The sequence below is a fragment of the Phyllostomus discolor genome, chromosome 4, assembly GCF_004126475.2.
Source record: "Phyllostomus discolor isolate MPI-MPIP mPhyDis1 chromosome 4, mPhyDis1.pri.v3, whole genome shotgun sequence".
NCBI classification, from domain to species: domain Eukaryota; kingdom Metazoa; phylum Chordata; class Mammalia; order Chiroptera; family Phyllostomidae; genus Phyllostomus; species Phyllostomus discolor.
Genome location: NC_040906.2, coordinates 136,332,536 through 136,345,815, shown reverse-complemented (window position 1 = coordinate 136,345,815; position 13,280 = coordinate 136,332,536). Strand labels below are relative to the sequence as shown.

Sequence of the window (13,280 nt, the reverse complement as noted above, 5' to 3'; positions counted from 1 at the left end):
AATATTTACAAGAGCAGGAAAAGAACCATCAGGAAACATGCACAAGAAACATTTCCTCACATTCTGTTTCCCTTTAATCCTTATTGGGCTATATTTCTAATGTTATTCTGTAAGATATTTACTGATGTTATTTTTAAAATATCACAGTAAACTACTGCACAGAAATTTCTTGAAAGTTTAAGTTTCTCATCTTAGTATATCCCAAGCAATCATTTGATATATCAGAGAATAAATTAGTAAAGATATTTTTATTTTCTAATATAAATATAAATTTAGGTAATGTATGTATGACAGTTATATAACAGCCAAATACAAGATCTAAGTTAACTGGCTTAAATGGCAGAAGTAGTAAGGAAGTCAGAATAGAAAAAAATAGTAAATTACATCCCAAAGAACAATTCATGCAGTATGGTGACTGCTAGAGAGAAGCGGGGTGAGGGGCAGCAGAAGAAGGTAAAAGGGGAATAAATGTGATGGAAGGAGACTTGACTTAAGGTGGTAAACACACAATATAATATACAGATGATGCAGAATGGTATACCTGAAACTTGTATAATTTTATTAACCAATGTCAGCTCTATAAATTCAATTAAAATTTTTTTAAAAATTGAAAAAGAGTAATTTATATCCTTATTCTTATAAATAAACAAGTCAAGCCATATATCTAAAAACAGTAAGCTTCTAGTCATTAGATTTTTCAAAGTTCAGCAACATAATATTCTTCAACTGCCCTCAATGGATAGGGAAACCAAACCGCAGAATAACAACAAATTAATAAAAGCAGGAATTATACATGCTATATTTATGATGGTTGATAATAAAAGGGAACAATAATTCACTTAGTCCTTACACCCATTCCAAACCTCCATTTATAAACTATCTCCACTAGGCTATATTAAAAATAAAACCACAGGCCCAAAATCAAGTTACTTAACCTAAAGCCATCACAAAGAACCTAGACTTAATACCTCACTTAACTGCAGTTTCAACCTTCTCCAGGAATGTTATCTTAATTGGTCAGTCTGGAATTTTCTGGTCCCTACCAATGAAGTAATCTGTCAAGCAGGCCCTCGACATCCCCCAAAGGAAGCTAAGGCAATATGAGTGATAAGATCCCTTCTTTCCCCTAAGACAAGGCAACCTTGCTTGAAACAATACTTTCGAAACTATACTTTCTTTTCTTTTCTAATAACTTTCTTGTCCCACCCAGTTTCTGCCTAAAAATGTTTTCCATATTTTACAGCTTCTGGAGCTCCTCTCTATTTGCTAGATGGGATGCTGCCCATTCATAAATTGCTCAATAAAGCCAACTATACCTTTAAATTTACTCAATTATGTTTTCATTCTTTAAAAGATATCTTACTTCAAATTCAACAAACCAAAATGAACTAATCTTGAGTACCACAGCAGTCATCCTCTTCAGCTTTATCACTTACCTCAGTATTTCTAATATTGTCCAAGTCAATGTGATTTAAAACTTCAGCATTATCTTTTAAATCTCATATTACAAATTCCAAATTTGCAAAAAGTAGAGCAATGAACTGATATACCCACTACCTATTTTCAACAATTAAAAAATTTTTGCCATATTTGATTTATCAGCACTTTTTTCCATTGCTGAGCTTTTTTCACACTAATTCTACACATGCAAATCCATATATCTTCATACATATTATCAAATGATTTTTTCTCTCTCAGCAACATCCTCCACATGGAATCAGTCATTAAATCCTACTATGTATTTCTCAAAATGCCTTGCAGAAATTAATTTAAGAACCAAAAAATTAAAGTGTGTGATAGGTTGACTTTTAAATGTTTCCATTTTTCTTTCCCATCTCTGTTTGTATCTACACCTCCTGCAATGTGACTCCCACCCCTTTAATCTAAGTTGGCTTTATGTCTTATGTGAGGCAATACAATGTGGCAGAGATGACAGTGTGCTGGTTCAAAGCCCAAGTCTTTAAAGGTCTTCCTATACAGTTTCTTTCTCTTTGGTAACCTGCCTCCTCCATGAGAATAAGCAGGAATATAAGGGGTCATAAAACATAGCTGAGCCTACCAAGGTGGGGCCATTTTGCATCAGCTAGCACCCAGTAAACCTATCAGTTCACTGTGAATTCATGAGTGAGCCCAATAAAGATTAGTCAAGCCATCCCAATCAGCAGAAACAGTCAGCTGATCTACAGACTTGTGAACAAAAGTAAATGTTTATTGTAATGATGCCACTGAGATTTTGTGTTTTCTGTTTGCTGCATTATTGTGGCAATAAATAACTAATGCAGAAATTGGTACCTAACAAAAACTTAAAATATGTAGCATTGACTTGAAGACCAAAGAAACAGTTACAGAGGCAAGAAAAATAATGAAAAAAAATGGTAACCCATGTTATGTAGTGATGAAACTTATGTATACATGCTGTCAGCAATAACTTAGAAGAATTCAGACAATGTACCTAGGAAACTTTTGTACATAAACAAGCTAATTTCCAGGCAGAATGCTAAAAATGTCTACTGGTTGATCTTTTCTAAGTATAGTGAGATTTTGCAAGAAAGAGATAAGCTAAAGAAACAACTGGTCATTTTACAAGCAGAATCTAGAGGGAATAGAGACTGGGACTTGCTGTGTTGGAATATAAAATTTTTTAAATCTCATTTTCCTAAAGATTTTCAAAATAAAATGCAGCCATGAACAAAGATCAAATCACAGGTGTGGGTGTAAATTCCTTTCTTAAGATCTATAAAGGAAATATGGCAGTGTCTAAGTACATATTCTGTTTGACAAAAAGTGTTTTTAGGAACTTTAAGGGCATGATCCCACAGACTTCTGATCCCCAAATAGTAGTGATTACACCCAGAGAGTAGTCATGCCTCAAAAACCAATTGTGGGTACAGATTTCATGGAATGGATTATATAAAATATATAAACCCCATAAAGTTTAAGTGTTTTTGGCCAAAGAAACACTAGCCCAGATGCCTCGTCTGGCCAAGGAGTCTCTTGGACTCCTGCCTCTGCCATGAGAGCAAGCCTAGGCTGTCCTGCCGAGGGATGAAACGCCATGTGGAGCAGAGCACAGTACATTGTTTTTATATTCTCAAGAAGATGGCAAAGCCAAGCCAAGCAGAAACAAACAAACAAAAAAACCACAGAAGATTTATCTTACTTACTTCTGTTAGTCATAGCTGCATTACTACCATTCTTAGTACAGACCTTCAGGTACATATGCTGAGTTACTGCAAGCACCTCTAAACTGTTCCCTATGCTTCTACTTGTTATACACAACCATCAATCTACTATACCACAATCTTTGTCAAGTTAGTAAATGCTTATTATAATAATAGTGATTAGTTCATCCTTACTTGGAAACCATGAATGGCTGCCCTAATTCCTAGGGTCAGCTCTTTTCCAGACATTAACACCTACCCTCTCCTTTACTATTTTTTCTTCAGCAATTCTACAGAATATTCAATCTCCTAAATATTCTTTAAAATAACATGTTCATTTCTAATTCTAAGACTTGATTCATACTGCTCTCTCCAGTTTTAAAAGGGTCTTTCACTTTATTTTGCGTATCCAAGTATTATCCATACTTTGATCCTATGCTCCATAATGTATTCCCTAACATAACCTAGAAAGGTATTTTTCTCTTCCGATTCCTACAGCATTTCCTACATACACTTCCTGAATATTCATCATTTTGTGTTTCTTTTTAGGTGTTTTGTGTATATATTTTATTTTCCCCAAACACTATAAACTTTTACAAAGGAGAAACAAGATCTTACACATTTTAATTAAAGTTCTCTCAATGATCAGTATAAATTTAGAAACACATGTTAAATATATCCACCATTATAATTATATCCATGTACATACATCTCAAACACATATTTAAAAACAAATTCATCTGAGAAAATTACTTTAATCAACATTGTTTTCCTTATATATGCTAGAACAAAAACATGTAATTAAATATAAATGAAAACTGTACATATTATCATATGTAAAATATATAGTTTTCATATTAAAATACACACCCTCTCTGAAATAAATCCACATTGTAGAACTTGTTTAGCTCCACGGAGAATTCTACCATTGCTTGAACTTCAGTCATTTTTAATTTATACTTGGAAGACAAATCTAGTAACAGCACCTTGGTTAAAGAAGGGGGAAAAATTATGAGAACTTTAACAACAAAAATTCCAACTATAAAAACACTAATATTAAATATGTTTGAGTATTAAATACAGACAGAAAAAAAAATGAGGCAAATTAGGTCAGTGTACCTAATTTAGAGTAACCCAATAAAATAGCACCAGAAACTACATTTATTAAACATACTTACTAAGAACATATTTACTAAATAGGAAAACTCTATAATTTAAGATATGTCCTGTTAGAACACTTTTTCTAAGGTTTCCCTTCATGACATAATAAATTATATACTAAATTGCTAAAAGAAACTGTTGACTTTATCATAGGTAAAATAGTAACTTAAGAACAAATTAAACTACCTAATTATTCTCTTTTAGCTCTACAATGTACATAAAACCAACTCCAGAGTCAAAAAATGAAGTAACATTCTTTAATCCCCATTTATATTCATGAACGTTTTTCTCCATTATGTAAAGTTCTTAAATGATGATTCATCTTTTAAATTTCAAAGAAAAAAAACCCACCCCTCATTGTAAAAGCCTAAAGTATTCATCTTCAAAAGGGTTAAAATAATACAGACAAGCAAAAAAGAAAACATTCACAATTCTATCCACTGAAATATATACTTTGGTATATATTCTTCATATGTTGTACATCCATACAAATTCTATAAAATGAGATCAAACCACATGTACATTTAATAACCCATTTATTTCAATTAATTTTTTTGATGAATACCTATGTCAATAAATGTAGTTTTATAATATTTTTAATAGTTAACTATTGTACTGTGAATGTTATAATTTAAACAATCTCATATTACTGGGTATTTCAGTGGTTTCCATCCTTTTATTATTTCAAAAAAAGGACTGCAACAATCATCTTTATCAATAATATATGCTTTAAAAAACAATTCAGAGTATAGGAAGTATCAAAAGACAATTCTCCAGAGTCTTGCATGTCTCTACATCTTGAAAGCAGACACACCAACTGTCCTTGTCCAGACTGTTTTTCAATAATGTGTTTAGCAAAGTCTTAGGGAATTGGAGATAGTATCTCATACTGAAACAAAGGGCAGATACGTTTACTATCCCAAGTAATAGATAATGTTTCCCACGGAAGCATAAATCAGGCAGGCTTATTGTCCTATATAAAAGATTCAGGTACCATTAGCTCAGGGTTCCTTTTTTAAAACACAACCTATTCACATGCAAGTGTAGCCTGGTACTCAATCTAGAGCTGTAGCTGCGAATATAAACTATCCTTCTCTTTGATCCAGAAGTCTTATATGTTCTGACCATATCCATGGCACGCGTGGCAGGCTAAATTGTTAGCTTGCAAGTGGGATAAAATCTTAGACCCTTTACAATTCTCGAAATAGTTCATAGAAATTTAACAAATGATCTAATCTACTATGAATTAAATGTAAAAGAAATATCATATTCTTACCTCTGCTGATCAAAACTTCCTGTTAACATTATTAAATAACAAATACTGGATTTCCAGTTACTGATTCTTGTTAAAAATATATTGTTCCTCCTAGGAGAAAGAAAAAAATAACACCTCAAACAAAATAGTAAACATTAAAAGGTGTACTTTAAGGAAATCTATACTAAGTTACTTAATATTCTCAATATATCTAATATCTAAAAAATCTATAGCCTCTGTAAGGCTTAGGAATAAGTTTTAGAGATTTTGTTTTCATTAAGTTTCACTGACATCAATATTAACTATTATATCATTAAGGATCCACTTTAAAGCAAATAAACAGAAGACTACTTTCTTAGTTCTATGGTTCAGAAAAATCTTCATGAATACCCAAAACATCATAAACCTATTAAGTTTTAAAATATAGAACTCACAGTTTTTAAATAACTCTCTGGATAGACTAAATAATTTCTAAATGAAATGTATCGGTGTGTAAACATACGTTATGAGTTACTTAAAATATTCTAACAAAAAGGTCAACTGGATATGCCATAATTTTTTCCACACTCCAAATATTTATTGCTTAATCAAAAAAAATTATTTGCCCTTGGTATAATTATTTTAGGTACTAAAAATGTTAAAATAAAGACCACATTCATTTTTTCCACAGATTTTTTTCTTCTCTCCATCATAAAGACGTAGATTTTACCACCTTCCATAACTGTTATTTTCAGCCTTAACAATCACATCAAAAAGAGTAAGTTACATACAGCTATAAACTGAGAGCAGTCAGCCAGTGGCATGTGGATTAGTCTTGCATCTCTAACCCTGCTACCTAGTGTAATTCTGGCCACCTAAGTTGATTAAATCTGCGTTGGTTGGTTCGGTCTAAATACCTGAGCTATGGTTGTATTTCTTGATTCAGTTTCCTTTTTCATTGACAGAGGCCCTGACACTCTGCCTAGTTTTGTAAACTCCCTCTTCCAGAGGTTAAACATGCTAAGTCACTGGATTATAGCCTGCTCTAAAATGGCTAAGCCACCTGTTACTTGTCTGACTCTGAAGATCACCACCACTCACATGGCTTTAACCTTCTTTTTGCCTTCACAATTATTCACATGCACAGCACACTTTCATCAGTGATGTTTCATTTTTAAAAGTGATTCATAGTGAAGATGAGTTTATCAGAATCATTACAATGGAAAGGACATGTAAAGAAAATCACTGGTCTAGAAACTTCTGCTCTCACTCCTTAGTAATCCAAATGAACTCCTGAGGACCAGTCATATTCTGTACTGCAGAAATTACAGAAATATTTAAGAAGAGAATAGAATACTACATTCTTCTCTTTGGGAGAGGGAAAAAGGGAGATCTTCAAAGAAAAAGACGATGAGAACAGCTTGACAAATGACCTTTAAAAAGTTACGTTTTCCCTCTTGATACCAAATATAGATCAAATAGAAACCAAATACAGACACTCATAACTTTTTGGAGCACCTAGTCTTAACCAGTAACTTAAACTATTTTATTTTATTCTCATAAAAGTCTGATATAGCTATTATTACTCCATTTTACAGGTAAGCAAACTAAGGACCAAGATGTCTACATAATTTATCCAAAGTCACAGTTTGGAAATAATGATAAAGGACAAAACCCTCAAATATATAAAACTTCTCAATTTATCTTTAAACTTGCGTATTTCTAAAGCCTATACCTAAGTTGTTATAGGAAATAGATTAAATTATCATCAAACCATAAGATGAATATTCCCATAATTAAACAAAAACTGAAATCAGAATGTAACAATTTTAAAAAGTTCCATTGGATAAATTACTATAGTCTATTTTCCATTTAATTAACATTATCCCCTAATTATGAAATGTTCAAATCCCTCACATCCTACACCCACAAACACCATACCTGAAATTTTAATGCACTGTTCTAATTTCTTTAAAATTTGGGTTTTAACAGTTGTTGTCTAATAAAAGAAAAACATATCATTACTAATCTCAAAACTGACATTTAGCGTAAGAAGTAAGCACTCTCAAAATAGAATACTTAATCTTGAATAACTGTGTTAATAAAATAACTCTACAGGAAAAATATTTTTTACATATAATGTAGAAAAAAATGTTAGAAATTTCTAAGAGCATCTCCATGGTTGACTTAGTACATGAGAATGAAGTAAAGAAACAAAACGAACTTTTATTGCTCATTATGGGGCACTTAATGAAAGCTACTTCTTACATTATATGGAAAACAGGATTTAATTTTAATTTATCATAAGCAGTTCATATAAATTTTTCAAGAACACATCTATGCCATAAAACAAACTCGCCAATAACACAATACAGAATGTGTTCGAATATACTGTTACTATTATACTTGTATACCTCAAAAAAAAACCCAGGATAGCCCGAAGCACCAAAAACTAAAAATTCCCTTTTTCTAAAGATTTTATTTATTTATTTTTAGTGAGAGGGGAGGGGAGGGAGAAAAAGATCAAGAGAAACACCGATGTGTGAGAGAAACATCAATCTGTTGCCTCTCATATGCACCGTAACCCAGGATAAACCCACAGTCCAGGCATGTGCTCTGACCAGGAATCCAACCAGCAACCTTTCGCTTTGCAGGTTGATGCCCAACTGAGCCACACTGGTCCAGGCTAATTATTTCTTTTAACAGGAAGAGAAATTGAGAAAGAACCATAGTGGTCATTTACTACCTAGTTCAGGAATCTGTCTAGCATTGTTTAAAATATTCCATCTTATTAGTTACCTCAACAAAGAAAAAGGCTCAGAATGAGAACAAAAAGAATCACAATCCTATCTCTGGAAAATATTCTAGGAAACAGTGTGTTCTTAACTACCTATGCTTTCTTTAGTCTACAATTAACTTTGGTATCAGACAGACCTAGATTCTAATTCAGACTCTCTAAGCCTAAATTTTATCAAAAAGAAATAATATTTATAATTGCTAGGTCAAAAGGTAAGGCTTAAAAAGATGATATATATATATATATGCATACATATATTCACACACACATACACACAAAATTATATAAAGCACTCAGCATGGCACTTGGTGCTTAATAAACTGCTGACATGTTTTATTTCATCTCAATTTTTGAATATGCTTTCATTCAAGGAAATGTCTATTCAAACAATGCAACTCAACTAAACACGCTATTATAAGTTTCAATTGTATGGCTTGAAAATATTTTCATTTATAGGCCATAGGACTTTAAAGAGAAAGAGTTGGCCTCCAATTAAGATTTTGGGGAAAACCAACCAACCAAACAAACAAACAAAAAACCCTACAAAAAACCCCACAAATAACCCCTCACCCTCAAACAAGTAGTGAATATTTCAACTCTCTAATTCAAACAATTTTTTCTGATTTCATTTCTTACTGACATTTCTCTAGCTCCTCCTGTTTGAGGGACTATTTCAGAATCCCTTTACCAAATTGGGGCCCTTGGCAAGTATATTATATAATTATCATACTTTGACATAACATAGTTATCAATTTACAGAACAGGACTGGTGACAGCCTACAGTCTCATCTTAACTGCCTAAATAACTAATTTTCAGTCTTAAAGTAGATCTGAGTAAGAATGAGGGTGGTTTTAAAACATGGGTTTTTCAATTCCAAAAGACGAAAGTAATGGCAAAGGATTCCAAGGTCTTAAATTTGATTGCCAATAAGCCCTCACTTTGCTGCTTTGATATTTACGATTAGCAGTATGTATTTCCAGTTGAAGACAGTAAGTTACCAGCAACTTGGAAACATCAAAGAGCAGATGTCAGAGATACTTCTGCTCCCAAAACAATCATGAATGAAGCAGCTGCATCCTACAAGGCAACTTCAAGGGGGTTTCAGTAAGGGAATACTTCTAGTTTAGAATATATTAAGAACTGTAGCAAAAGGACATTTCATAAAACTTAACATAATACTTTCAATAACACACATCTATGTAATAACATAATTTAGAACTACCTTCTATGTTATAGATGGTTGAAGAAAGCTAATCCCATGTGAGGAAATATGCTATAATTTTCTCAGAATGCTCCCTTGGTTGATAGTTCGCAAAAAAAACTTCACCAAAACAAGAACTACATAAGGGATTATTTAAGCAGGAGACATCTCTTAATGGTATATGCCTGATACCTTTATATTTCCATTAAGAAAAAAGAGATTAATTTGTACTACATCATCGGTAACCAATGTTAAAAATAGAAATCTTGAAAAATAAAATGGTAAAACCCACTGTTGAGTAGTTTCACTCTATTCCTCCTGAAAAATCTAGATCTTACAGCTGTGCTTCGTAACTTTTCTGAAAAACCACTGGGTCCATTCAGAAGTCTTTCTTTTTATCACCACTCAGCTTCTCCATCTCCATCCATTTCTTTAAACATACAGGTGCATATTGCAAAACTCACTTTTAAGTTTTTCCTGAATACCTAGAGTCAAAGCAAAGGAAATCCTTACCTTTTCTATCTACTACAAAATCCCCATTCTCAAGGGTCTTTATCTATAGTAAACAAAGCTAAAATGTAAGACATAAGAAACTTTGTAGTTACCCAGATGTATAACTGTTACATTCTCAGTGTCCAATACTGGCAAACAAAGGGCATGGCTGTATAAACTGAATGCTGTAGCATCTGCTCACTGTATATTAACATTAATCCAAGATAGTCCATAGTTCACATTATTCTACTAGGCTTTTCACAGAAATCTGAAATCTAAAAATATAAATCCCAGTGATCTGAGATTTAAGCATTCAATTACACTCTTATTATATAGTCTAAAAGAGACAAAAACCAAGTGCTACATAGCAATTTTTGTCTGTGGTGGCCCTAAGCATTTTTAAATGATTAAGGCTTACACAGCTACTCAAAGTTTACTGGGTAGCCATTATTTTCACCCACATATTACAGGTAGAAACACCAAACCATAGAGGTTAAGTGGCTTCTCAAACTAACGTAATGAGTCTTAATCATAAGAGTTTAGATCTTCTGACACCCAGTCCTGTACCTGCTATCAACTATGAGTCCTTATTTTAATTTCTAAGAGCACAGATTCAACTACTAAAAAATGCCAACAAGAATTTGGAAGCATTTACTTTTCTAGTGAATAGCTACCTAAAAATAAAAACACTTGCCTTTGAAAGGCAGGAAAGCTTCCTTCAGAAACAGCAGTTATCTCTATTTGCATTGGAAAAATCATTTGTAAAAAGCCTTAAAAACTGAGGAGTTCATTACCTTGTACCACACACAGTAACTGCTGGTTCTTTCAAAAGAGGGATGGTTTAATGACAACAGATTCTAAACTCTATCTCCTCCTACCTTTACCTCTACTATCACCTGGAATAAGAAACTACATTTTTTTTGCCTTGATGTTTCCCTTTGAACAACAAACCAAAAAATTTAATTCCTATCTGATATAGGCAACATAAGGAAGAATTTACTGTTTGTGCACTGCTTGGAGATTCCAGAATGAAATACATAAATTAGTTGCTCTTCAACTCCAGAATAAAGGCAAACTTACCTGAAAGTAACTGCTTTGGCAGATGCCTTCAAAATAAGGTAGTATATAATGGTTTACATAGAGGCAAGTTTTATGTATGCCAAATCTTGATTACAAGGAGATGGGGAAATAAATTTCCAAAGCTATTTAGAAAGTTATTTTGCCCAATTAAAAAATTTAATATGTGTTCTCATATAGCTCTCCCTCAGCAAGCTCACCAATTCTGTTCTTAACTTTGTAGAAATTGCACCCACTTACTAAAGGGAACAGAGATCATTAGGAAAATGATGTAATTGACTGCAATAGGAAAGGTATAAAAACTAAAACCTAATTTTATAAATTACTTGTTAAATTTCATTTAAGATTGGGTTTTGGACAACTGTATTTCCTGGAGGACAATAAAATTTTCAAAATTTATGTTTGTAGGTCAGCTTTTACGAATCTTAATCCTTTATACTTTCATCAAGTCTGTGCTCATTTCTCCTCGAGTGTCAGGCAAACGTAATTCGTAAAAACTAAAGGTTCAATCAGTAAGTGTAAAAATTTATCGCTACTGTCAGTCTTTTGGTGATATTTCCAGTCAGAATGAAGAGATTTTATTAAACTAGAAGAGGAACTAAAAATATTGAGTGGTTATCTAGCTTTAGGTAGAAAGCAGAAGAGACCAGAACTGCTCAGAGATTTTATAAAAAGTTATACACGGGTCGAAGTTAAGAGGCTTGCCTTATGCAAACAGAAAATAAAAACAGTTTAGAAAGTAAAAAATAATCAAGACTAGAAATGGGATCAGGATGGAAAAAGACGGAAGGACGGGGACCATTAGACGGAAAGGTATGAAGCTGGGTACCAAAACAGAGCTAAGGATTTAGGGAATGAGGGCCTCCGAAGGTGTCCAGCAGGGCACAGAATCAACTCGAGCGATGCTAAAGCAAAGAACACAATCACGAACTAACAAAAGATAACGAAGATGAAGTATTGAAAGGAGGTATATGTGAGTAAAAACCAGCCAAGGGGAAATTATAAGGGCAACAGAGTGAAACACCTGACCGGTGAGGGTAATGAACGTCGAGTAAGAAGAGCCAGGCTACGGATGCACAGCAAGAGAGAAGGCATCAAGGGGAGAGCAGAAGGATACACTGCCTCCCTCTCACCGAAGGACCGACCACCAGGGCGAAAAAGCACGTGGGAGGCGGGGGTCAAAGAGTAGAACCAAGAAAGGAGGGTAAGGAAAGACAGAGGAGTGAGGATGGAGCAGAGGGCGAAGGGCAGGCGAAGTCTACGAAACAGCCGAAGTGAGGTTCACGAAAAGCGGGCCAAGGGACGCGCCTCAGTGCACAGGGGCGGCAGGCAAAGCCCGGAGAGCGGCGCACCGCGGCCCCTCGCCCCACAGAGCGCACTCTGCACCGCCGTCCCCACCGACCTTCAGCGGGCCCCGGACCGGGCTCCTACCGGGAGCAGCCGGGTGACGTGCGGGAGCGGACGAGAGGGACGACGAGTAGGAGGCCGCTTCCTGCCGGGCCCGTGGGAAAGAGGAACAGAGGGAGGGGTCGTGGGTGTAAGGAGACAGGAGAGACGGAGAGGACAGTGAGGGGCTTACCTCTCGCCCGGCTCGGCCTTCTCCACCGCCTGTCGGACTGAGGAGCTCCTTGTCCTACTGCAAGAAGACGGCCCTATCCGGGTAAGCACCATCCCGCCTCGGGCCCCCTCACATCGCCATCGCAGCAACCTCAACCACCGCAGCAAAAGAGCCAGTCCGTCACCGCCGCTCGGCTACTGGCCCAGCGCGGCCCGCGAGCATGCGCAGTCGCCCCAGTCCTGAGGGAGCCGGGGCCGCTCCGCGCTACCTGCGATCAACAGGTCGCTACCACGCAGCCCCGCCCCCTGCCTTATCTCACCACCCCCTCCTGCAAGTTCCCTCCCCTCTTGGAGCCTAGGCCCCGCCCCTTACAAGCCTCGAGCCCCGCCCCTCCCCCTCCTCTTAAGCCCCTCTGCCGCCGCTCTAGCCCCTGAGCCAATAGAGATTTTCAAGAAATTTGTCCGTCCTATGCAGCTCCTGCTCCCAAGTTCCCGCGAGAATGGAAGTTTGCGTCAATAAAAAGCGCGAGCCCCACAAACAGCCAAGACAGCAGATTTAAGGGGAGAAGTGTAAAGGGTTAGTGGTTTAACCTGTAAAA

General features: G+C 35.5%; 1 protein-coding gene across 5 annotated transcripts in view; it reads right to left on the bottom strand.

Moving 5' to 3' along the window:
* FAM135A (family with sequence similarity 135 member A) overlaps nucleotides 1-12,984 on the bottom strand; it is a 95,378-nt gene extending 82,394 nt beyond the window's left edge. For 3 of the 5 annotated variants that reach the window (XM_036024318.1, XM_036024317.1, XM_028510841.2), the window contains exons 1-3: nucleotides 12,704-12,984; nucleotides 5,599-5,688; nucleotides 4,032-4,147 (exon numbers count right to left, since the gene is read on the bottom strand). In XM_036024318.1, the coding sequence (XP_035880211.1) occupies nucleotides 4,032-4,108 (77 nt within the window). In that variant the 5' untranslated portion in view covers nucleotides 4,109-4,147; nucleotides 5,599-5,688; nucleotides 12,704-12,984. The remainder of the gene's footprint in view (nucleotides 1-4,031; nucleotides 4,148-5,598; nucleotides 5,689-12,703) is intronic. The other 2 variants (XM_036024320.1, XM_028510844.2) reach the window with 2 other exon arrangements.
* Nucleotides 12,985-13,280: the final 296 nt, after the last annotated feature.